This window comes from Mustelus asterias, chromosome 14 (genome assembly GCF_964213995.1).
Source record: "Mustelus asterias chromosome 14, sMusAst1.hap1.1, whole genome shotgun sequence".
Lineage (NCBI taxonomy): Eukaryota > Metazoa > Chordata > Chondrichthyes > Carcharhiniformes > Triakidae > Mustelus > Mustelus asterias.
This window is the reverse complement of record NC_135814.1, coordinates 43,218,519-43,245,848: the sequence shown is the minus strand read 5'-3', so window position 1 is coordinate 43,245,848 and position 27,330 is coordinate 43,218,519. Positions and strand designations below refer to the sequence as shown.

Below are 27,330 nucleotides of genomic sequence, written 5' to 3'. Positions count from 1 at the left end.
CGCCTGAGCTGTCCTGGTTACTCCCTGGCCTCACTATCCATTCATCCACCTATCCAGCTATCCATCTACCCACTCAGCCACCTACCCATCTACCACCTCACCAACTCACCCTTACCCATTCATAGATTTCATTTCACAGAAACCCAACAGTGCAGAAGGAGGCCATTCGGCCCATCGAGTCTGCACTAACAACAATTCCACCCCAGGTCCTATTCCCACAACCCTACACATTTACCCCGCTAATCCCTTTAACCTACACATCCAGGGACACTATGGGCAATTTAGCATGGCCAATCAACCTAACCCGCACATCTTTGGACTGTGGTAGGAAACCGGAGCACCCGGAGGAAACCCACGCAGACACGGGGAGAATGCGCAAACTCCACACAGACAGTGACCCAAGCTGGGAATCGAACCCAGCACCCTGGAGCTGTGAGGCAGCAATGCTAATCACTGTGCCACCTTGCTGCTCATCTACCTAGTCACCTATGCACTCATTCGCCTACCCACTTACCACCTCACCCACCTATTCACCTCACTCAGTGACCCATCTCACCATCTTACCCACTCAACCACTTAGTTTTGCATGGCAGGATGAAAATCTATTTTTGTTTAGTCCCCTATTGATATGACATCTAATTCTACTTCCAAACACTATGCTCGGAATTCTCTGGCCGTTCACGCCGGTGGGATTCTCCGGTCTCGCCGGCAGTGCGCCCCTCCCCGTGGGGTTACGTCAATGGAAATTCCCATGGACAGCGGTGGGACCAGAGAATCACGCCCCTAGCAAACCTCCCACCGGTGGGAAACACACAGCTGGGAGGCTGGAGAATCTCACCCCATATAATTAATCAGAAAGTACAACATCAGTAAATTCTTTGAAACCCCAGTGAAAAGTAATTATCACTGCTTTAACATTGTCTTGAGAAATATGAAACAGCACAGACAGTCATTGAAAGGCATTTCTAACTACTTCCTGCTTGATGTTCAAATATCTATCAAATAGAAAATCACCCCTTCCCCTTCAGGTTATCTAGTACATTATTGTACCTTTTGGTATTAAGCATGGTTAAAAGAATTTGTAACATTCTTGTTATATAAAGGGTTAGCTTTAGCACATACTTCTGGGTTGGATTACACTTGGCATACAAAAATATTCTCCAGACACTATAAAACAGCTTTACAAAAAGCAATTACATCTTAACATTTCCAAGTGTTCACCTTTCTCCTCACCCTCTTCATCAAACGTACGGTCATCAGATTCTACATTGTGGACACAGAAACACTGTGGGAGATGGGTGTCTTCACTATCATCCATCGGTGAAGAAAAGCCTTCTTCAGTCTTTGATGCACACTCAAATGTTCGTGATTTTACCAATGATATAAGTGATTGATCCAATTTTTGTTCAGCACCTTCAGGTAAGATATATCGAAGCATTTTAGTGGTGAAAGTGTGTCCGATAATGGATGCACACTTAACAATCACCTGCTCTGTTGTGTTCATTCGGTCAAGTTGTGCTAAGGCTATACCTGTGAGGTCAAATTTATGCATTATTTTCAGGAAATACACATAATAGCATAATGATTTATTCATACATAACAGGCAATATAAGTGTATGTCTGACAATTTTAGTATTCAAATGTACAACAAATTTCAATTTCCAAGTACAATGTATTGCAAAAAGAAGGCCAAAGTTTTTTTGTATTCATTCTTTGGATGTGAGCGTCCAGCGAAGCCAACATTTGCTGGCTAGACATTTCATTATATTTTTGGTCAAAATCGATTTAACAGTGTGGGTCTCCGATAAGTGAAAGATTAAAAATGTGCAGAAATGCAGGGACATGAAATAATCAGAAGTAATAAAATCAGGTGCTTAGCATTAGGGCTGTTGTGCTATTTCTCATTATCATGCAATGCTTAGCTGTGAGAACTGTGAGCAAAAAAAACAAAGATGTTACTGTAATTATTCTTTAAATGTTTACTATGGTGGCCCGCAACATTACTGACTTATGGACAATGAAATTTGATACAGTCCCAATGTTCGTGATATGTTGGCGGCACAATGGTACAGTGATTAGCACTACCAGGGACTTGGGTTAAATTCCGGCTTTGGGTGACTGTCTGTGTGGAGTTTGCACATTCTCCCCGTGTCTGCGTGGGTTTCCTCTGGGTGCTCCGGTTTCCTTGCACAGTCCAAAGGTGCACAGGTTAGATGCATTGGCCATACCAAATTACCACATAGTGTCCCAGGTTGTGTGGGCTAGGGGGATTAGCGGGTTAATCCATGGGGTTACAAGGATAGGGCCCCTGGGTAGGATGCTCTTTTGGACATTCGGTGAAGGCCCGATAGGTTGAATGGCCTCCTTCTACACTGCAGGGAATCTATGATTCTAGGTCAATTTGCTGATTTGGCTACACCCACTGAGGAGAATATGAAGTAGGAAGGAGAACTTGGTGCATGAGTTCAAGCACATCTCTAAAAGCATTGGGGTAAATTAGTATTCGTAATCATTCTTAAAATGTACAAGTTTCATCAGCAATACAAGTTTTATTGTACATTTTCTGTACTGGAACAGGTTACTGTTCAAGTTGATGCTCCTCCATCTTTATACCAGCTACCAGGAGTGTCATTTTTTAAGTTAGTGCTTCACTGCTGACTCACCTTTCAGTGTAAGTGGAATCGTAATTTCCTGTAGATTTACTGTTTCTCCAATAGTACATATAAATTGTTGATTATCATAAGCATTTTGGTCTAGTGCTATGACTTTTCGGCATTTTTGAATTTCTATTCCAGAAAGGTTTACAAATTTGCCTTTAAGAATTGAAAAAAAAACAATTTATGAATGAAATGCTTATAAAATTGCAATACTAAAATATCTGATCTACAAAACGTTGAAAAGTTATAATGTGACTAATCTATAGATTTTATGGTAGCTTCTCCCCCTACCCTCCTCTTTGTCCCATGGTGAAAATCTGTCCACCAGGAGAAGAGCTGAACTGAAATGCATCTCCAAGATTCAGCACATTTATGTGTTCTGGGCACAGAGAACTTTAGGCGCACAGCAGTTTCAAAAGGAAATTGCATTTTGAAGGGCTGGGAGCTGAAAGCAGCAAGACATAGAAAGTGACATAGAAAGGAAAGGCGTCTTAAAGTCATTTTCAAGATAAGAGGCAGAAACTTCTGAACAAAATGATAAGGCAGCTCACATTAACCCCATTTGTGTTCCTGCAGGAGAAGCCCGCTCACAACCGGAGAGAAAGAAAATGCACAGTGGAGGATCCGAGCTGAGGATCCTGACTCCGTATGAGGAGAGAGCCATGGAAATCGCAGGGGAGGAGCAGGGGCAGGCCTGGGCTGACAGCGAGGTGGGCCTGCAAGAGAAAAGTGAGGTACCACTGCACCTTCATTCAGATGGCCAGTCTCAAACGAGTTCTGTGTTGTCCAAACCCTTGACCAGGCCACCTACTAAAACCATGTTCCTTGCTTTACAGGAATATCAACCAAAGAATCTGGACTATCTACAAGCAGTGTCCCACCCCCATCCTCAACACTGCCTTGGAGAAGGACACAGATGAAGCATCATATCTATCACTTACATCCTCCACCATCACTGAGACAGACAACTCGGTGGGCGATTGTAGCAGACAGAGGCTTCTGGGTCACTATCTGATAAGCATCACATTGCTTCTGATGCACATCAAGTGGCAAGAGCATCCCAGGGATCAGACAGTTGGCAGTCTGCTGGATTCCAGCATTCAGCGGTGCCCAGCCAAGTGCCGAGTCTCTGGATATGTTCGTCCCTCAACTGCTGGAGATGTAAAGGCAGAGCTGGGAATACCAGGAAGGGTTGTCAGTGGCACTTCTCCATTCAGCCTTGCAGTCGCACAAGTCCTAAAGCATTCTGTCACAGGAGATGTTGCCAGCAATGTGTAGCACCCAGGCCAACACTGCAAGGGTGGTGTCCACAATGGAAAGCCTGGGACCCGAGGTCAGATCCATGATGGGAGAACTCCGAAGCATGGTTCAGTCACCGAAGACCATGGCTGAGAGGTTTATAGAAGTATAGAATCTCTACAGTACAGAAGGAGGCCATTTGGCCCATTGTGCCTGCACCAAAACAATCCCACCCATCCCCATAACCCCACATATTTATCCCACTATTCCCCCCGACACTAAGGGTCAATTTAGCATGGCCAATCAACCTTAACCACACATCTTTGGACTGTGGGAGAAAACTGGAGCACCTGGAGGAACCCATGCAGACACGGGGAGAACATGCAAACTCCACACATGCAGTCACCCAAGGCTGGAATTGAATCTGGATCCCTGATGATGTAAGGCAGCAGTGCGAATCACTATGCCACCATGCCACCCCTTCAACACCATAATGCAGACAATGGTGGGCTTCCAGGACTGGCAGCGCCAGATGACATTGAGGCTTCTGGAGCTCACTCCAGCTCCCCTTCTATCCCAAGGAGTCAAACAGGGATCCACGAGCACCTGGAGGGAGCAACATCTGCTGGAGCACATCCCAGTGCCTTCCAACCAGGAGACTTTGGGAGTGACCAGTCAATCTGAATCTCCCCTTCCTCAGACTGGTGCAACTACAGCGCAGCAGCCAGGACAGTGTAACGCAGCAACTCCAGTGCCAGCCGAAAGTAGGTCAAGGCCCTTCAAGTCCCCGCCCTCCAGAGGACGCCCACCAAGGGCATCGAAGGCAACAGGGCGTGGAAGACAGCAGGCTGCTTCCACCTCTAATATGCATCCTGGGAACACACACAGAGATGTACTGGGAGAGAATGGAGGTGGAAGGAATTGTAAGTGTACAACATGGGCACGGGTGAAGTTAGGCACAGGTAGTTGGGGTAATTGTCACTTGTAAGATCTGCACATGTCCCTAAATTAAATATTATTGTTCTTCACTACCTTAACACCTCATATTTTTTAATCTTTCTTCCAGTGGCACTGCACTTCTTCCCATCTGGACACAGTTCTTCTCTCTGGCCCTCAATGTCAGGCAGATGGTTTGGCCCACTCATTATGGATGTTTCTTTCACAATGATAGGACTCAGGCATGATTCAGTGAACCCTAGACCCCCACCCCTAATCCCCCTCTGGAGCTAAGGGACAAAGGAATGGAGGGCTGAGCCTCACTCAGACATGGGCCAGGGAGTTAGCGTGCTGACAGCAGACAGACAGGAGTTAGACATAAACAATAGCTGAGGAGCATCACAGACCATTCTCACTAAGAGGCATCAGCACCCTCCTGCATTGACTGGATAGCAGATACTCAATGACTCCCCAGACCCAAAAACCTGATAAGTAAGATCTCTGCAACCTTCATCCTTTGGTCGCAGAGAAGTCACGACATCCTGCAGGGTGATGTGCTGTTGAAAAAGATGCTGGTCCTACTACATGAAGTGGAAAGTGATGAGGGCATCCCCAACCCTCCTGCCCATGTGAACCTCACCCCCGCCTGGCCTCCACTCTCTGGATCCTCACCGGTCTCTTCCTCAACTCCCTCCTGAATACCCTCCTCGTCAAGGACACATACTGCTCTCCAGGTCTTTCTCATGAAGGTGATTGCCCCGCTGTAGAGCCAGATTATGTAGGGCGCTGCAGGCCTCCATAATGTGGGAGGCGCTCTGGGGTTGTATTGGAGGCCCCCACCAGACCTGTCGAGACAGCAGAAGCATATCTTCAGGAGGCCGATGCAATGCTCTATCACAGATCAGGTGGCACTGTCAGCCTAGTTGCAGTGGGCCTCTGCTGCTGTCTCCGGCCTCCGCACTGGCGGCATCAGGCAAGACCTCATTTTCAATCCTTTGTCCCCGACAAGCCATCCCTGCAGCCTGGGACGATCCTCAAAAATGCCAGGGATCTGCGATTGCCTGAAGATGTAACTAGCAAGTACACTCCCTGGAAAACATGCATGAATCGCATTTTGTGGTCACACCAGCTTTACACTGAGGGAGTGGAACCCCTCCCTCTTTATGAAGGGGGCTCCCTGATGCCATGGGGCGTGTTGAGCGACATGGGTGCAGTTGATCACCCCCTACATCTGTAGCAGACCAGCTATGGTGCCAAATCCCGTGGCTCTCTTGTCCTGGTGAACCTAGTCGAAATGAATAAAGTCCAAAGCCCTTGCATAGAGTGAATTCGGATACACTTATGGGTGGACACCTGCAGGATGCCACACAGGACACCCATTAACCCCTGGAACAACCCTGTTGCGTGAAGATTGAGGGCTACCATGACCTTCACGGCCACAGGGAACTGGTGTCCTCCATTATCTCGTGTCACTGTTGGCAAGTGTGTGGCACAGGTACCGCATAATCTCACTGGTGATGCGGAGTCTCCTACAGCACATGTTGTCCAACAGCTCCACAGGTCCTGTACACCTTCGATCTCCTTCTGCACTTTCATGTCCCTTATATGGCTGGTGTGGCCTTGGGCCCCTGAGCCCATCCTGTAACCCCTGGTTTCCTGCTGCTGGGTCTTCCCTGGGTGCAGGCGCACATTGTTGCTGGAGTCTGTGCTCCTGTAGTGCTGTGATAAGAATAGCCAGCTCCACTCGCTCCATACCAATATTGCTCGGTTCCTGTGAGGAAGAGAGAGAGAGAGAGAGACTGTCAGGTTGGTTTGCAGCCGGTTAACATCACTACCTTCCTGTACCCATTGGCCTCCCAGACCTGGAAGCAGTCAGTCCCATACCTTATCTAGCGGTTACTGCTCACTCACAGTTCAGGTGCGTGAGTGAGCAGGTCAATGCCCTTGCCCGATCAGAGTCATCTTTGGCCTCACATCTGGTTCTCCCCTCCCTTATTCTCTATATCACTGGGGGTTCTGACAGGTTTATATGCTCTCATATCCCTAATGGGAAGGGTCAACTGCACGGTGATGTCCGTCTGGGGGCTAATGGAGTTGGAGTCTGGCACATAAGCAAGCCCAGTGCCTCCCTGCTGCGTGTGTGCTGAGTGAACCTATGTGAGGGCTGAAGATGTGGCTTGTGTAGGATGTGACAAGAGACAAAGATGTAAAAAAGAGAATCAGTAATGAGGTCCCAACTTGTGCTGATAGTATGTGAGATCCCTGTGGACTGTAACCCTGTGAATGTTGGATGGCCTTTTCAGATTGTGTGTTGAGATTCAAGAGAAGTTTGACTTACTCTGACTTAGCAGATGAGATAATTCATTCCCTTCCTGCACTGGAGAGTGGTCCTCTTCTGAGGAGCGCAGGGAATGATCACACTGGTGACCTCCTTCCAAGGCTTGGTGGTGAGGTTGGTGAATGTCCAGGTCCCATCACAGGGGTAAGTATCTCTCGCTGGTTCTCAGCTGCTTGGAGGAGTGCCTTGTTGCTGAACTTCAGGGACAAAACGTGGCTTTTTCTGAGACCATCACTCACCAGAGCAAGTCTTGGGCTGCAGAGAATGAATTTGGGTGTGTGTGCAATTTACATACAGTGCCCGGAAATATGAGCCAATGATGTAACAATGGAGTGGATGGATCCCTGCCCACCCTATCATGAGATATGATGTGCTGATTGTTTGTGTATATATAATTAGGTGAAAAGCAGACAGTCTGGCATGGAAACTCACCACAACAGCCAGCAGGAAGCACGCTGATTTTTTGCCTGCCACCCCATTTAGTCTCTGGAACAGAAATTCCACCCGATGCATTTAACACCAAGAGTGGGCTAAAACTTCAATACCTCTGACACAGAGGCCAACATGTGACCAATCAAGACAAGCTGACACTTTTGCACTCTTTAACCCTCATATAGCTTAAGGATAGATTGGAAAGGTTGGGATTGTTTGCCTTGGAGTGGAGAAGGATAACGGGAGATCTAACAATGGGATTCAAAATTATGAGGAATTTTGATAGATTGAATAGATAGAAACTATCTATTTATCTGGGATGACACGGTGGAACAGTGGTTAGCACTGCTACCTCAAAGCGCCAGGGATCTGGGTTCGACTCCTGGCTTGGGTCACTATCTGTGTAGTGTTCGCATATTCTCCCCGTGTCTGCATGGGTTTCCTCCGGGTGCTCCGGTTTCCTCCCACAGTCCAAAGATGTGTGGGTTAGGTGGATTGGCCATGCTAAATTGTCCCTTAGTGTCGGTGAGACTAGCTAGGGTAAATGCATAGGGTTTTGGGGATAGGACCTGGATGGGATTGTGGTTGGTGCAGACTCGATGGACTGAATGGCCTTCTTCTGCACTGTAGGGATTCTATGATGCTATGAACTGTGAGAAGTGATTTGGTAACCAATGCACATAGTTTTAGAATAATTGGAACTGGAGGGTTCACACAGAGGGTTGTTAAATGAGGAACTTAAATTTGAATGGATATGGAAACAGATTCCATAGGAGGTTTCAAAAAGCAACTAGAGATATACTTGAAGAGGGATAGTTTTTCAGGATTATGAGATGTCTGACTACATTGAACACCTCTTTCCAAGGCCTGGCACAGTTTCAACATAGCAAACAGCTCCTTTCTATGCTGTAAGATTCTATGATTCTATTTGATGTGCCCTACAGACTTGCTTTTTTTTCTTGCATCCCTTCCTTGTAAATTTAGTTCAGGAGACATAATCATCTTCTTTTTATTGAAAGTAAGTACGGCATCACTTTCATCCTCATCGTCCTCATCTAATGGTTCCAGGAGTATGAGATCACTGTAGTAGAGGCTTCTAAGTATTTCCTCACAGTAGTATGGTACACCGTAGCTGCGTTCCGTCAATAACCTGGCAAAGAGAATAATGTGTATGGCAACAAACTTACTGTTTCAATACTACATTGAATATTTTGAAAAACAAAACAATAATACATATTTACAACATTAATTTGTATTTATATCGCCCTTTCAATGTGGCAAAACATCCAAAGACATGGAGGGGGCGGTGGGGGGGAGGAGGTGGATGCACGGGCCCCATTTACCACTAGCTGGAATCTCTCAATAGGAGCAATGGAGCCAAATTATTATGTGACAGCAGCCTGTGTAGGATTTGTGGCTGTGTTTTATGTCAGGCACTTTATTGACCTGGAAGACAGTGGGCATGATGTGGGTGGGACATAATATTATTAAACTCATACTTACCTGCTTGTCAGGAATGGAGGCCAGGAGCTCTAAATCCTGGCAGTCCTCAGATCTTCTGTGTATGCACAGGCCGGAGCGGGTTGCACATGCACAGTTTGACATCTGTACGCTGTTCAGGCCAAGGGTAGGCCCTATACATCTGTGCAAAGAAATAAAAATAAAAGGACATAGAAACGCCGATCAGGTGACCGGCTACGGAGGACCAGAGTTAAGAAGCATCCCAGGTAGAGGGACAAGGGAGGGGGACAGGGAGAGATTCCACAAGGAAGTCCCAGATAAGAGACAAAGAGAGGGAACAGAAACAGGTCCTTGTTAAGTCAGGAAAAGAGAAACAGGCTCCAATGAGAGAAAGGGCTGCAGGGAACAGACGTTAAATGAAGTAGGCTCAGGAGAAGCCCTGGTAATTGCAGAGGGCTAAGAAGAAGTCTTGAAGATCCAAGATGGCAGTTGAAGATTGGTGACTCCATGCTCTGGGCCACTCATCAAAGGTATTTCTTTGGAGCAGTGGTGTTCTGCCTGGCGCGGCTGAAGACTGGAAATTGTGCTTGTAGCTGATGCTTAAGCATATTCGGGAATCCAGGGGAATGGAATGTCAGAAGGTGAGATTGAAACCATAGAATCTTGTAGCTTTCTCCTCTTGCCAAGTGTCTTAGATCTCAAACTTTGTCCACTTTAAACAAAATGTTATTAGTCCCGAATCGGATTTCACCAACAACTTGAGAGTCTGGTCAAGGATCATAACAACAGGGAAAGCTGGGATTGGAAAAACCAGCATGAATGCCATAGGCTCAACTTCCTTTGACATACCCTTGGTCATTTTCAGTGCTGTCAAAACTCCACTCCATGCTTTTATTATTTCAAGGTTTAACTTCTGCGATAAATTCTTAGCTGACATTTCCATGTCCATCATCCACAAGTCACAATTCATTCACGTTTCTTAATGCTCATCCTTGTTGCCGCAAATGGTTAAGTGAAACTACCCACATAATCTCCAAGTTTCAAAGGATTCCTTGTCAGTTGACTTTGAGAGCATGAACTTTCAAAATATTCACAGCCTTGCTCCGTTCTGCATTGGAAACACCAAAGTGAAGGGCTGGGGACAAGCACAAATTTTATAAGCACCATCTCAATTGTTCCCTGAGTCTGAAGTGCTGTTTGGATGCTTTAACCACATTTTGAGAGATGGTTAATTTAACTAAGGTGATCTATTGAGTCTGTAACAAGCTCTATGTTAGTAATCTGCTACAGTTATATGCAAGTATATATAACCTTTGCAGTTTTAACCTTGGGCAACTCCTCATTTTCCACTGTTCGCTCCACCACACCATTGGTGACTGTTCATTCAGTCAGTGTATTCCTATACTCTGAAGCCCTCAGCCTATTTCTCTCCACCTTTCTGCCTCCTCCCCTGTTTTCAAAAAGCTACTCAGCACCTGTTCCTTTAACCTTGCCTTCGGTCCTCACTGTAGTCCATGACATTTTATCTTGCCCATCTACCATGTGAAGTGTTGAGACATTTTCCTGTAATAATGGTTGTTATAGGAATGCAAGTTACATTCTTGTTATCTGCTTTATCTAAGAGTGAATTGCACTTTAATTAAAGTGTCCCAGAAGGAAGTCCAAGTTGTGAAACAAGGATGAGAATCTGAAACGGGTCCTATTAAGTTAAGTTTAAAGTAAGGAGCAGAGAAAAAAGCTCTGAATTTAAGAGTGAAAACTGTGGGGAGCAGTTTTGAAGCAAAGTGGGCTGGAGAGAAGCCAGAAGATCTGAGAGAGCAGCTGAAGATTAGTGACTCCATGCTATGGGCCATTTAAAGTAACCCCCTTTTTGGGGCAGTGGTGTTCTGCATAACATTATCGAATACCTGATAGTGTATGTGGAAGAAGAAAGTAAAGCTTGAGTGTACATGGAGATCCAAGGGAAGGGACATTAGAAAGGTGAGAATGAAAACATGGAGGTGGATTGTTGTTGAAGATGTCCGCAGTTAAGTGTCATTTGGGAGATAATTCCAAGGCGGGTTCTTCGAGTGCAGAGATTAAAAGTCCTCATGAGAAAGATAGAGTTTCAGTGAAATTGGTTGGCTCAGAGTGTAAAACGCATCTGTTGGGGGGGTTGTTGAGAAATCCATAGAATCTGTTTTGGTTGCATCTGTCATTTACTTTGGAGTGTGGTGCATTTGACTACAGGTCACCTGTTAGTTCACATGTACGGCACACTTACCCTGAATATTCGAGTATAAGATAGATACTGTAACTTGAAGGAATGAATTTGGCTGTACTGTAAAGATATAATTGAGGTGATGGAATTGCGTGATTTGAATCACTTACTGTGTTTCTATTGAAATCTTTCAAACCTTTTGTCTCGTGTAATGTAGTTCACTTTTCTTGTTTTTATTCTTTAAAATATACCTGCAGACTCCTGTGAATGTGTTTAGTAACTGCCCACCATGAATTCTATAAAAATAAAAGTTAGGATCTATCATGTTAGGTTTCACTATAGGATTTGACATGTCCAGTAGTAACTGGCGTCCCAGTTGGGATCATAACACTTGGAAGAATGTAGATTTCTCAGATTGTTGCAAAACTAGAAAACGTTACAAGGAACAAGGCCATGAAAAGATTGGAAGATGAGGAGAAGAATTATAAATTTGAGGGTTTAAGGAATCAAGAACCAATGTAGGTCAACAAGTACAAGGGGCATGGGATAAATAGGACTTTAATGTGGTATAGAACACTGGCAGAAACATTTTGGGCACCTTTTGTGCCATCAACCCCTAGAAATATTGCATTAGGAAGCAAAATTTTCATTTATATAGTGTCCTTTCAGACCCTAAGACATGCCAAAGTGCTTTACTGCCAATTACCTACTTTTGGAGTGCACTGGAGGAAATACAACAGCCAGTTTGTGCACAGGAAACTCCCACAAACAGCAATATGATAATGACCAAATAATCTGTTTCACTGATTATTTGGTCACAATCTTCTTCCACATACACTATCACTGTTGATTCAGTGATAGATGTTGGCCAGAACATTGGGGATAGCTCCATTGTTCTTCTTCAAAATAGTGCAGTGGGATCTTCAAAATCCACCAGAGAGGACAAATAAGACCTGGGTTTTTATCCCGTTCAAACAATGAAACTTTGGACAATGCAATCATTACTGCACTGGAGTGTCAGCTTTCGACTTTTGTGCTTAAATCCTCGAATGGGACTTGAACTGATAGTTCTCTGACTCAAGAAGTTATAGTGTTACCCAGTGAGCCACTGTTGGCGCCCTGACTGTAACATTGAATTCTCACACATTTTCAGTTTTTGAGGTATGAGACTGTCAGTAAAATTAACCAACTGAGGGTAATCTGTATTTTTTCAATTCCTTACAGTGAGCTTGCAAATATCAAATTGCTGACAGCAAAGGACATAAAGAAAAGCTTGAACTTTCATTAAGAAGCCAAACATATTGATGTTGTAAATGTAAATAATCATGTTTTGTTATTGAGAGTAACTGCGTTCGGATGCTTACACTAACTAGCTTATATACCATGGTTGAATTTTGTACTTACGTCTCCAGTTCTCGTGGAATACTAATGACCCCCAGGATTTGGCAAGCAAGTGGACGGATTATACTGGGATCCAAGCCTGAGAGCTTTACGTACAGAGTCCTTTGGCTCCTCATGACCATTATAGCAGCTTGACATGGTGGCTTTTCTAGAGTGAATGGCCTCAGCGCCATAACCATGAACAAAGGAAGAGTAGCACGCATTTGCAAAATAAGTTCCCATGACGGTGTATCAATATACTGAATCTGGTCAATGACTAGCAGACCTATATCAGAGGCAATAGTCTGTAGCATACCAAACATATGAGTCAATTAGTAATAAAAATGATTATTATCTTTAGCTGATCCAGGTGCAAAAATATAAGGTTACACAGACATTACTTAAAAGAAATAAACTTTATCTGAGAATTATTTGATGTATATCAGAATAACATTATCCATAATATGTCCTTCCCCCTCCTCAATTCACTCCGAAGGCTGAATTTTATGTGAGGAGCAGATCTCCACCCCTCCCAGTGGAAATGTTGGGGGCAGGGCTATCTGTGCTTGGTTGGCTCACTCCACAACCATATAATGGTTGCTGGGCCTTTAAATGGCTTGGCGTAGGGCCTCTGCCCTATTGGAGAGGAAATCCTGCATCTGAGAGGTGCCAGCAATTTGATTGGCTTATAGCTCTCTTGTCTCAGCAGTGCCACTGGTAGCTGTGGTCATTTCTTGGATTGCAGTAGGCCCTGAAGAAGAGGAATCCTGGAGCTCTGACTTACAGTTAAGTCTGGGGCCTTCCAGAGGTCAAGCTGCCAGGCCCCAGTGAGGCAGGTAGTAGACCAAAATTAACAGGGAGGGGGGGGTGGAGGGAGGGGAAAGATGGCAGGAGAATAGAATAGCTTGGAGGGGGACCTCTGATGCGTACAAGATGCTAGACCAGGAGACATACTCCTCGACTATGCCTGGACACTTTATGCCTGCTTCTCCCACTGAAGGTAAATCCCAGCTGCGAGAGGAGGCCCTTATGTGGCTAAAGCCTCCCCTGCCCTGAGAAATCTACTCAAATGGACAAGTGGGAACAGGCAGATGGTGGACATGATGCCAAATTTTACTTCCCTCCTGTCATCCCACCCCATGGCAAATGTAAAATCCAGGTCCGAGGGATTTGCCAATATGTATAACTCAATATCACACAGTGTTTATCTACTCCACTTTGGACCATCTTACTGTGCCTTTTATCAATTATTTTTATAATTGTACAATATGCACATTATTCCCACTGAATTAAACGAAAGAGCATTTGGACATATGTCACTATGAACCATTTTTGGAAACTTAGTTGAATCGTTCACCTAAAGATGTTGGGAGCTCCATCATCACTACTTTCTTCTGCAAATCATATACCATTCTGATTTATAAAGACTGTGGTGAACCATTGTTGGTTCCCACCAGGTAGTGCTGAGCCAGGGTCTGGCCAGTACTATGAGTCTGTATATATGTTACTGTTGGGGTTAGGGTTGGGCTGTTCTACATGTTACTGTTGGGGTTAGGGTTGGGCTGTTCTACCTGTAATATAGTCCTTATGGTACATCCCAGTCGGGCTCCGCCTCCCGGGTGAGGTATAAAGGTTACTGCTCTGTCTGGGACCCTTTAGTCTGGGATCGTGTATTATATATGGTAGCTCTATTGTTGTAGTCAATAAAAGCCTTTATTTCCCCGAGTACCTCTAGCCTCGTGAGTTATATCGCGCATCAAAGACATCGTCCATCCTTCATTGTCACTGGGTCAAATACTGGGAACTCCCTATCCTGTAGCATGGAGGGAGCATCTTCACTGTACAGTCACCACCTTCTTAAACACAACCAAGGATGGGCAATAACTGATGCCCTTGCCAGCAATGCCCCCTATCCCAAGAATGAACGTGTTCAGAGACAGTCATGTCTCATCAAATAAGAGCAGGCTTGAGTGGTCAAATGGCTTGTTCCTGCTCTAATTCACATGTTCATGTCAGGAGTCCACTAGGTAAAGATTTCAGACCAGACCAACCTACCCAAACAGTTAGGCTGCTTTATGAATTTTAAATGTCAATTTCATTAAACCAGTTACATAGCTTGCAAGTCAATAATTCAGTGTGTTTGAATATTTTGAGAAACTCATTTTAAAGTCATTATTTTTTTATAGATGAACTACAGTTACAAATTATTGCAGAGAAGCTATCTGTGGGATTTCTATTTCTTGCGCTGTAATTTGCCAACATTGAAATGATGCAGATTTGTACTGTTGCTGCTGAGGTTGTTACTTTAACCCTTACAAACTTTCAGTTAAACTTTATTTTGTTCATTCTTTTATCATTATGCCAATTAACTATTTGAAATATGTAAAGAAATATTGAGGGCCTGATTCTAATCATGCAGTGCTAACAGTAATAAATACCACAAAATCCAGGGTGCGATTTTCCTGGTCCGCTATGCTCGAGTGGTCAGTAGCAATCTTCCCGGTTCATTTTTTACAACGTAATCAGCCTTGTGCCAGGGGACAGCACAGGGCTGATTACCATATGCAGAAGCTGCTCTGCATCTCTTTAGCGAGCCCACGACTCAATTGGCCGGGCCCACTAAAGTTTCTGCCTCCACCAGTGAAGGTCCACACCAGCGGAGATCACGTATGGTTCCCATCAACGGGGACCAGACCAGATGTGATGGCCTCACTAGTGGGACCAGAGGCCATTGAGGCTTCCTGGGAGGTCAGTGGCGGGGAAGGGGGGGGGTGTGCCCCTTGCCTGGCACTGCCAATCTAGCACCCTGGCACTGCCCAATGGGCACCCTGGCACTGCCAGCTGGCACAATGGAAGTGTCAAGGGAGTGGCAGGGCCTGAGGGGGCAGGGCAAGATGAGGTGGAGCCAGACGTGGAGATGGGGAGAGGTAGGAAGGGAGGCAATGGGGGGAAATCTGCATGTTGGATGGGGGCTGGTGATGAGGTTGGGGATTGGGGGGGATGTTGGGCCTGCCATTGTTGGGGAGGGGTTGGGGCCAGCAATTGGGAGGCCAACATTGGGGGGTTGGCTATCAAGAGGCCGGTCGTTGGGGGGGCGGGGGGGGGGGGGCGGCGGGGGGGGGGGGGGCGGCGGGGTGGGGGAATGGTTTGGGGCTGGCGGTGTTTGTGGAGGGGGTTGGGGACAACAATCGGGAGGCCAGCATTGTGAGGTTGGCCACTGGGAGGCCGGCGTTTGGGGCGGAAGATGCTTGTCATCAGCGCATGCGCACTGGCCCCCTTGGCACACTGATGCTGGCCTCTTGGACAGGATTAGGCTCTGATCCCCCTACCTGATGGACTCTGTGTTGCACGAACATAAATTCATTCAACTCAGCTCGCAAACAAAAAACAGGCTGGAAAATCTCCCATATTCCCGCCCGATGGGCACTCAGTTTTTTTTCATGAAAATCGCGCCCCTACTTTCCCGCAGTTACACAAATAGGGACTGAGGTACTCAATGAACAGAGACACTTACTGAACATGTTTATTTGATACTTGGCTTAAGATGCATTGGCTTTTTGATTTACACCCTTTTCACAACTGAGTCACAGGAAACTAATCAAAAATTGTTACCTGCTTGACTATTGCAATCACGTAATTCCTAAATGTCCTGTGCTTGGTCCTACTGTCCATGAGAGAGACCTTTTCAGAAACTGAAAACTGAAAAACAAAATGAATATGTTGTCAATGCTTTTTTTTTTCAAAAAAAACCCTTCCATTTGCCTCCCTCCTCTACCACAGACACTTGTTTGTTGCTGGGGAGCAGTTCCAAAGGCGTAATGTGCTTCTTGTACCTTGTCCAACGTCCCATTCTACATGTGTGAACCTAGAAACTAATTGTTGGTTGGCTATTTGGCAATGAAAGGCATTGCATTTATGTTGATTTTAATCTTGTCTGTGGGAATGTATTAGCACAGTAAGACGTCTCATAACACCAGATAAAGTCCAACAGGTTTATTTGGTCGCACAAGCTTTCGGAGTCTCACTCCTTCTTCAAGTGAGTTTGGTAGCACAAGCTTTCGGAGTGTCACTCCTTCTTCAGAGTCACTTGCAGAAGGAGTGACACTCCAAAAGCTCGTGCTACCAAATAAACCTGTTGGACTTTAACCTGGTGTTGTGAGACTTCTTACTGTGCTTATCCCAATCCAACGCCGTCATCTCCACATCAGGGTGTATTAGAACAGTGATTATGTTATTGGACTGATAATTCAGAGACATGGCCTAATAATTTAGGGAATGTGAGTACAATTGCACTGAATTTGAGAGCTTGAAGTTATTTTTTAAAAACCTCTGAAAATGAAACTACTGCAGCCATAAAATTGACCGTGAAGCTGTCAGTTGGTTTGCTGACATCCTTTAGAGAGTTTTCTGCTGCCTTTGCCCAGTTTAGCCCACGTGTAACTGATCTCTTATCAGTCCTGCTGCTTGTTTAACAACCAGTTCTTGATGAGCAGAAATTTCCCCCATCTAACGAGCCATTTTCTATTCTCCACCACAAACTTCGTTCCCTAGACATCATCTTCACCTTTCCTCTTGATCACTCTCTGAGGCTGAACCAGACCATTCACAATTTTATAGAGTCATAAAGTCATAGAGTTTTACAGCATGGAAACAGCATGGCCCAACTTGTCCATGCCGCCCATTTTTTTTTTAAACCCCTAAGCTAATCCCAATTGTCCCCATTTGGCCCATATCCCTCTATACCCATGTAACTGTCTAAATGCTTTTTAAAAGACAAAATTGTATCCGCCTCAACTACTACATCTGGCAGCTTGTTCCAGACACTCACCACCCTCTGTGTGAAAAATTGCCCCTCTGGACACTTTTGTATCTCTCCCCTCTCACCTTAAACCTATGCCCTCTAGTTTTAGACCCCCTACCTTTGGGAAAAGATATTGACTATCAATTATTTTATAGACCTCTATAAGATCATCCTCAGCCTTCTACGTTTCAGAGAAAAAAGTCCCAGTCTATCCAGCCTCTCCTTATAAGCCAAACCATCAAGTCCTGGTAGCATCCCAGTAAATCTTTTCTACACTCTTTCTAGTTTAATAATATTCTTTCTATAATAGGGTGACCAGAACTGTACACAGTATTCCAAGTGTGGCCTTACCAATGTCTTGTACAACTTCAACAAGATGTCCCAACTCCTGTATTCAATATTCTGACCGATGAAACCCAAGCATGCTGAATGCCTTCTTCACCACTCTGTCCACCTGTGACTCCACTTTCAAGGAGCTATGAACATGTATCCCTCGATCTCTTTGTTCTGTAACTCTCCCCAATGCCCTACCATTAATTGAGTAAGTCCTGCCCTGGTTCAATCTACCAAAATGCATCACCTCACATTTATCTAAATTAAACTCCATCTGCCATTCATCAGCCCACTGGCCCAATTGATCAAGATCCTGTTGCAATTGGAGATAACTTTCTTCACTGTCCACTATGCCACCAATCTTGGTATCATCTGCAAACTTACTAAGCATGCCTCCTTTATTCTCATCCAAATCATTAATATAAATGACAAATAAAGTGGACCCAACACTGATCCCTGAGGCACACCGCTGGTCACAGGCCTCCAGTTTGAAAAACAACCCTCTACAACCATGCTCTGGCTTCTGACAAGAAGCCAATTTTGTATCCATTTAGATACCTCACCCTGGATTCCGTGAGATTTAACCTTATGCAACAACCTACCATGCGGTATCTTGTCAAAGGCCTTGCTAAAGTCCATATAGATAACATCAACTGCACTGCCCTCATCTATCTTCTTGGTTACCCCTTCAAAAAACTCACTCAAATTTGTGAGACATGATTTTCCACTCACAAAGCCATGCTGACTGTCCCTACTCAGTCCTTGCCTGTCTAAATGCCTGTAGATCCTGTCTCTCAAAATACCTTCCAACAACTTACCCACCACAGATGTGAGGCTCACCGGCCTGTAGTTCCCAGGCTTTTCCCTGCAGCCCTTTTTAAACAAAAGCACAACATTTGCCACTCTCCAATCTTCAGGCACCTCACCCGTGACTATCGATGATTCAAATATCTTGGCTAGGGGACCCACAATTTCCTCCCTAGCCTCCCACAATGTCCTGGGATACACTTCATCAGATCCTGGGGATTTATTTACCTTGATGCGCTTTAACATTTCCAGCACCTCTTTCTCTGTAATATGTACACTCCTCAAGACATCACTATTTATTTCCCCAAGTTCTCTAACATCCATGCTTTTCTCAACAGTAAATACGGATGAGAAATATTCATTTAGGATCTCACTCATCCCTTGTGGATCCGCACATAGATAACCTTGTTGATCCTTAAGAGGCCTTACTCTCTCCCTTGTTATTCTTTTGGAGAATTTTGTTGTCATATTTCACAGAGTTGCGTTTCTGACCACATATCACCAAGATTGGTGCCTTTCACTGCCAAAGCATTTCCACCTCTGACCATCTCTCTGTTCATCAGCTGCTGAAAACCCTTATCCTTGCTTTTCTGTCTCTAGACATGCTTATCCTACTGCTCCTTTGGCCAGCCTTCCACCTTCTGCCCTCTTTAAACTTGAACTCAATTGAAAACTTTACTGCCCATATTGTAACTTGGACCAAGTTCTGTTAACCCATCACCCTTGTGCTAACTTGACCTGCAGTGAGTTCCAGTTCAAGCTTTGATTTCAAATTTCTCATCCTGGCTCTCAAATCCCTTTACAGCCTCACCCAACTCAAACTCTGTCACCTCCTTGAGCTCAATGGAACACTTCAAAACTTGGTAGAGCTGCAACATCTCCTTGTGAATGGTGGGCGATTAAGAAACTAATGGAAAATAAGGCTCCATGAACATGCTCATTTTCAAGGATCGTAGAGCCCATTCGGCCCAATTGTAACAATTTTCAACCAGAAGTGCTGCATAAATTCTTCTTCTTGACCTCTTCCCAAGGTCTAACCATCTTAGATGTCAATCTCTTCAGCAACTTGATTCACTCTATACATAGCATAAACAAACAGCTAAGTACATTGGACACCACCAAGGCTATGGGCCCGACAGTATTCTGGATGTTGTGTTGAAGACCTGTGCTCCAGAATTAGCTGTGCCCCTATCCAGGCTATTCCAAATGCGATTACCTCTTTTAGCTGGAAGTGGTACAGGAAGGAAAATTAGTGATTTCTTTGAAAAATACGTGGAATCTATAATTGTTTTTAAGAATATTTGAAAAAATATTTTTTAAAGTTTGAATCAATTGTAAAGGGATCAGTCATAATTTTCTTGAGCCATGAGTGAATGGTGGAGCAGACCTGATGGGCCGAATGGTCTAATTCTGCTCCTATATCTTATGGTCTAATAAGAAATACTGGTCCATGTGACCTGGCAATCCCTGACCTGGAAACTACCAGCTGGAAGGAAATTACATGCAGAAGGCATGTGGCTCGTTGATGAAGCTACTACTACTGTAAAGAACAAAGGAAAGCTGCAGCAGAGAAAACAGAGAAGAAACATAAATAAGAACCTGTGTGTGTATAACACATTTAAGCAGGATAGAAAGGTGAAGGTGGGTTAGAGCAGAGAATGCAAATTGGACAAGTCCACTGCTTTTTGCCAGAGTTGAGCAGGCCAGCTAACAAGATCTATTAAAGGAGTCAGATAAAAGAGTCTCTGGGGAATTTGCGTGACCAATATTAGTTTAAACCTATCTAAGGGGGTTCTGCAGGATTATACAGTTTTGGCGACAGCTCTCTCCAAGCGACTGGATGGAGTGGAGTTACCATTGCAGGTGACTCAAGAACCAAATACATTGATTGAAAAAAGTGAGAGATTGCGGCTGGAATTCTCTGATCTTGCCTCTGTCTGGGATTTTCCAGTCCCGCTGCTGTGAACAGAAATTTGACCGAGCGCTAAATTCTCCGTTCTCGCTAGCTGCGGCAGTGGGGCATGCGAAACTGGAGAATTCCGGTTCTTATGTTCTGGAGGCTGAGGTGGAAAGTCAGTGAGATCGCACATGTGGCCACATTTGAGTTGGGAGTGATACAAATGCTTATAATTTTGTGAGCTAGACATTATTGTATCTGCTATTCCACATGAAAATTAGAATTTGTACCAAACATAATTTGCCTGTAACTCATGTGGATCCTCACTCATGTTAAAGTAAAAGTTACAATAAGTAGAATTTTGTTGGTAATTTCTTCATTTGAAGATTATCCAGTAAATTTGGTTATTTTGGTTTATGGATCCTCCAGGGAGATCATAAATGGGATGTTGGCATTTATCGCGAGGGGGATAGAATATAAAAGCAGAGAAGTCTTGCTGCATCTGTACAAGGCATTGGTGAGGCTGCAGCTGGAATACTGTGTGCAGTTTTGGTCCCCTTACTTGCGAAAGGATATATTGGCCTCGGAGGGAGTGCAGAGAAGGTTCACCAGGTTGATACGGAGATGAGGGGTGTAGATTATGAGGAGAGTTTGAGCAGATTAGGTTTGTACTCGTTGTAGTTTAGAAGGCTGAGGGGTGATCTTATAGAGGCATATAAGATAATGAAGGGGCTGGATAGGGTAGAAGTGGAGAGATTCTTTCCACTTAGAAAGGAAACCAGAACTAGAGGGCACAGCCTCAAAATAAAGGGGGGTCAGTTTAGGACAGAGTTGAGGAGGAACTTCTTCTCTCAGAGGGTGGTGAATCTCTGGAATTCTCTGCCCACTGAAGTGGTGGAGGCTACCTCGTTGAATATGTTTAAGTCATGGATAGATGGATTTCTGATTGGTAGGGGAATTAGGGGTTATGGGGAGCAGGCGGGTAAGTGGAACTGATTCATTTCAGATCAGCCATGATCTTATTGAATGGCGGGGCAGGCTTGAGGGGCTAGATGGCCTACTCCTGCTCCTATTTCTTATGTTCTTATAACACAGAACAGCTACAATAATGGTAATGTGGAATAATGACCATCCATACTATCTCCACAAATAGCAGGGCAATTACAACTAGACATATTAACACCATATTAGCTTATTCCCACTTATCAACAAAGTGATGGAAGGAGTCTTTAACTCTGCTATCCATGGCAATTATTCATCAATTATCTGTTCAGCAATGCATAAATCTGGAGTCTAATGGGATACCCTCCACTTGCCTGGGTGGGTGCTGCTGCAATATCACTCCAGGAAAATCAATACACCTAGGACAAAGCAGTCCACTTGAATGGCATCTCATCCACTCACCGAATTATTTCAGCCCTCCACCCCTCGCATATCATGGCTGCTGGGATATAATGTTAAGTGGAAGGACCAGTATCTTTGACTGGGAAAACATTGCTATCTTTGATGGTCCTCAAACTTTGTTCCTCTCTGCTTACACAACTCTCATTTATAGCTCTATGTAGTTAGTTGCTTTGTATGGCAGCAGCCATACATACCCTGTGAAGCTTCATCAGTTCACAGGCTAAATTAGATAAGGCTAACTCATGGATTGGTATCCTGGATGATAAAGACTACCATCTTCTCAGTGCATGAGCACTACTGGGACAGATTAGGCAGATATAGTAGGCATATTAATTTCTTCCATTGAATAGATCATAGAATCCATACACTGTGGAAACATCTCACTATACAGAACCCCAACATTCAATTGGATAGCCCTTTAACATAGTGAAATATTCCCTCAAGGTGCCTCACGGGAGCATACCCCCAATAAAGCAGACATTAGGACAGGTGACTAAAGAAAGTTCACCGCATCTTTTCTGACCAACTGGAGAGGGACAAGAACTGCTGACCTGGCCAGCAATGATCACAACCTGAAAAAAAACTCAAAACCAACTGTACTTTCCAGAAATCAGAAATAGGAAGCCTCACTTATTTTTCTTCCACTCTTCAGCCTAAAAGAAGTTAACCATTTCCCCCTCCATTGTTTTAGAAAGAATTGTACTGCTGTAGTATTCCCTACACTGAGAACATGTATTTCTTGTAGGCTTTGCATCAAAGCCTGGATCGCCCTGGTCTGTTAGATTTGGTGAATTTAGATTTTTTATTTACTTTGGATTGTCACCGCAACAGGTAGTATAAATGCATTATTTATGTAAATCTGTTTGCTTTCATCAAAAGAAAAATATCAAATATTGTTAAATTTTCCTTTCTAATTCAATGCAATATCCTACTCAGATTCTTTAAGCATAAGAAATATAGTGAATTATTTTAAAAATAAGAAAACAAATTATGATTAATATTCATTAATCTTGGCAACCAAATATTAAATTAATCTCAAAATTTAGATGCTTTATAAACAAGTGATATTTTTGCAAATAGATAAAAACATTTTTTTTGTTAAACATTCTATCTGAGCAAGTGGTCACTGAATTTTATATCTAAATATATTTAGAAATGTATTTTGAATGAAAAGTGACCCGATTTAAGACTGCAGGCAGGAGCATTTTAATTAGGTCATGCTTCTGAGTTAATCAGCTGGTTTAGCTACATTACCGATAGATCACAGTGTCCAGGTCAACTCCCTCCCCCAACCCTGAAGCCTGACGTGTGTCCTTCCCCAACACACCCACACCCCCTCTCCCAAGATCTGGCCACCCTCCTCCCCTGCCCACCCCACCCTCCCCCCACACACCCTAAGGTCCAGCCACCTCCTCCTGAGGTCTGACACCTCCCCCCGCTTCCATTCTGAACTCTAAGGCGAACATGGGTGCAAAATCAGAGCTTCAGAGTCAATCTGGAGATGGCCAGGAACTTTGTTAAGACCTAGGATTGGGTTTTCTGACCACTGGTGGTGTGTTTTTTGGCAGTGGAGATGGCTTGCCATTGGCCACCGGTGGGATCTTTCGGTTTCGCCGATGTCTATGGTATTTTGTATGCCTCGCTTGTCCCGCCGTCGGGGAACCTGGTGTCATCTTTGGAACTGGATGATCCTATCGACGGGAAGGACCAGACAATCCAGCCACTGGAGATGGAGATAACTCCATGCCTCTACCATTTACTTGTATATGTATATAGTTACAAGTAGTTAATAAAGACTTCCTGTTCATGTACAGAAGACAATGACGATCTCACTGACAGACATGTTCTGTGACCAACATCATCCCAATAAAACTGAGCCTTTTTGGGGCAGCATGGTAGCACAGTGGTTAGCACAGCTGCCTCACAGCTCCAGGGACCCGGGTTCGATTCCTGGCTTGGGTTACGATCTGTGTGGAGTTTGCACATTCTCCCCGTGTCTGCATGGGTTTCCTCCAGGCGCTCCGGTTTCCTCCAGGCGCTCCAGTTTCCTCCCACATTCGGAAAGACGTACTGGTTAGGTGCATTGACCCGAACAGGCGCCAGAGTGTGGCGACCAGGGGAATTTCACAGTAACTTCATTGCAGTGTTAATGTAAGCCTTACTTGTGACTAATAAATAAACTTTACTTGACCTTTTTACACTTCAGGCTGTTTATGTTTGTATTTCTAAAGTCAGTTCTTCAAATCTGATGGTAAAATGGTGACACTGTAGCTCTATATTCAGCTGCGAGGGATAGTTTTAATAAAGCAAATGGAAGAACCCAGCACACAGATCTTCTGAGAATCCAACTACAAGTCAACATAGTTAAAAGCACATTTGTTTAATTATTCCAGTGAGAAATTAGTTATTTCAGTACCTTTACAAAAAGAAGATCATTTAAAAGGCACAAATCTTCGATCAACTCGGGCTTTGTTATCTTGCTAAGTAAAACTCTTTCTCGTTCAGCGTAACTTTTACAGTGGTTCACCTGAAGGAGCAGAGCCATCATAGTTTGAATAGTATAATAGGGCTCGGTGATATCCATTTTCCCCAATTCAAATGGTAACACCCTGCATCAGAGATAAAATGGAACACTGACTATTTAAGGCACATTAACATATTTCTTGATGTACAAAGGATATATATTTCCTTATTTACAGAATCCAGGGTGGAGATTTTAATTAGGTGCAAAACGTGGGTGGGTTGATGGTGAAGTATCAATTTGCACCATCATTAATTTGAGGCCTGAACTGTTTTTATTCCTGTGTTTCAGCTGCATTCTGTTGGCCTGTCAGAAACAGGCCGAAATGGACGGCTGAATCTAATTTTATTTTTAAAACAATGTGGCCACATGCAACAATTTAAGATCATTAGAAATTGGAGCAGGTGTGGGCCAGTCAGCACCTGGATTCTGTTCCATCATTTAATACAATCATGGCTGATGTAAGTGTGGCCTTAACTTCACTTGCCTCCAATCTCTGGCACGTTCTTTAGCTGATGTGAATAAACCATCTATTTCATATTTAATACAAATAGAACTAAACATAATGAAAAATTGCCATTGAAATGCAAACCTCATTCCTTCTGATTGTGAAGTGCGGATAATTTCAGCTAGCAATCGGCTTTTTCCATAGCCAACTGTCCCCTCGTACATAATAACCTGGTAACTGTCTGACGCACGACGGGTCTTTACTGAACTAAATTTCTGTAGTGCCTTGTGGAAAATCTTCATCTCTTTCTCACGACCTTAAAAAATGTAAAACATTTGTGTGAGTCAAATCAAATAAATCCAGGGTGGGATATTCGACGCTCTCTGGTGGCGAGCTTGGAGACGGGATGGTGGCATGCTTGAACCTTGCTGCCTCCCGCCTCCGCCAGAATTGATTTCTGGGTGCGAGGGTTCATGGTTGACCTACCCATTAAGTGGCCAATTAATTACCTCATCCCACCACTGTTGGAATTAAGTCAGCTACATGTGGGCCAGTTAGTGTAACAGTGCTGTGGTCAGTTTGCACATCCTTCCTACAATCCCCTCTCTTATTCTCACAAGGGGCAAGAATATTGTACCAATTGGAGAAGGACAAGGGCTGAGGCTTCTGCATTGCTATCCCCTGAATCCCTCTCCCTGCCTCAATCAGTCACACCTTCCTGTCCTGGCCACTGGCCAAATTCAAGGTAGTTAATCTGAGGGGTGTGACTGCCTCCTGAAACACATCCTCCTTCCTGATTTGTCTCAACATCTGCAGCTCAGACTCCAGCTCATCAACACTGAACCATAGTTCCTCGAGCAACCAACACTTACTACATTGTAGGAACTACAATGGGCTCTACCCGCTCCCACATCATGCAGGCACAACACATCACCTGGCTTTCCATCCCTATTTTATTTACTTCATTTTTAATTTGTTTTTTAAAAAATGAACTGGTTTTTATATTTTTTAATCAGTAAAATATTTTCCTTTATTACCTTTAATCTGGAAGCAATTTAGAATAGGTAATTCAAATTAACAGTTACTAACCAGCCAAGGAAATGACCATTTTCCTGGGATGTCACAGTCCCTCGCAGGTCTGGAAAGTCTCTGCTCCCAGAAAGTGATTCCCGGGCATTTTATTGAAATTTTGTCTCTCCCCACACTCTTCACCGAAGTCTCACTTCTCTCCCTGCGATCTTTACTGAAGTCTCACCTCTCTACCCAAACTCTTCTCTGAAGTCTCACCTCTCTCCCCATGCTCTTTACTGAAGTCTCAACTTTCTCCATGAGCTCTTCTCTGAAGTCTCACCTCTCTCCTTGTGCTCTTTTCTGAAGTCTCACTTCTCTCCCCACACTCTTCACTGAAGTCTCACCTCTCTCCATGTGCTCGTCACTGAGGTCTCATCTCTCTCTCTCTCTGCTCTCTTTGGTTAAGTCTTGCCTCTCTCTCTGTGCTCTTTATTGAAGTCTCACCTCTCTTTCTGCACTCTTTACTGAAGTCCCGTCCCTCTCCCCGTGTTCTTTACTGAAGTTTCACCTCTCTCTCCACACTCTTTGCTCTCTCTGTGCTCTTCACAAAGATACTATCAGATAAAATTTCACACCAAACTACTTAAAAGATATTGGCCTGTAACTTCTTCAAAGTACCAATCGACAGATTGCCACTCTGGATGGACTTACCTTCACTGGGATTGCAAAGCCCCTGTCTCACCCAACCTTCCTCATCAGGCTGGGTGAGACAGGAGCAGTGAAGTCTACTCCAGGCTGCATCAACGTGGAGTAAATGGAGCACAGCAAGGAAGGAAATGACCCCATTTCCAACATTAGCTGTCGTAATGCAGGTGTTTAAAGAGGCAATTAAAGGGAGAAGTTAAGATTCAAAGGCAAGTGTAGGTGGGGGTGATTTGGAATGGGGCAATGACCCAGAATGTGGGAGGGGACGGGAGAGACCCGGAACACAGGGGAGACCCAGAATGGAAAGGGCGTGGGGGAGTGAGGGGGAGGGGAGCCAGAATGGTGAGGGGGAAACTTCTGAGAGGGAATTCTCAGCACATTATTGGGGTACCCCCAAATGCAATGCTGAGGAATCAGGAAGTGATGTTAATTAGGGCAGGTGACCATTGATCAGAGAGGTATGTTAAGGGAATGGGATGTTGGTTTAGCTCAGTTGGCTGGTCAGCTGGTTCATGATGCAGAGCAATGCAAACTGCACAGGTTCAATTCCCATACAGGCTGAGATTATTCATGAAGGCCTGCCTTCTCAACCTTGCCACCCACCTGAGGTTTGGTTATCCTTAGCTTAAATCACCATCAGTCAATTTTCCCCTTCAAAGGCGGGGAGCAGCCTATAGTCATCTGGGACTATGGTGACTTTACTATGTTAAGGGAGCATCTTAAGCAAGTAAAGGGATGAAGAGCAGCTAAGTGGTTTTAA

At 44.3% G+C, this 27,330-nt stretch overlaps 1 protein-coding gene across 1 annotated transcript in view; it reads right to left on the bottom strand.

Annotated features, from left to right (window-relative positions):
• Positions 1 to 27,330, bottom strand: part of LOC144503390 (adenylate cyclase type 10-like) — a 159,077-nt gene that overhangs the window by 78,319 nt on the left and 53,428 nt on the right. The window contains exons 13-19 of the mRNA XM_078227701.1: positions 24,999 to 25,170; positions 24,302 to 24,494; positions 16,256 to 16,342; positions 12,668 to 12,948; positions 8,553 to 8,752; positions 2,664 to 2,813; positions 1,198 to 1,530 (exon numbers count right to left, since the gene is read on the bottom strand). Of these exons, the coding sequence (XP_078083827.1) occupies positions 1,198 to 1,530; positions 2,664 to 2,813; positions 8,553 to 8,752; positions 12,668 to 12,948; positions 16,256 to 16,342; positions 24,302 to 24,494; positions 24,999 to 25,170 (1,416 nt within the window). The remainder of the gene's footprint in view (positions 1 to 1,197; positions 1,531 to 2,663; positions 2,814 to 8,552; positions 8,753 to 12,667; positions 12,949 to 16,255; positions 16,343 to 24,301; positions 24,495 to 24,998; positions 25,171 to 27,330) is intronic.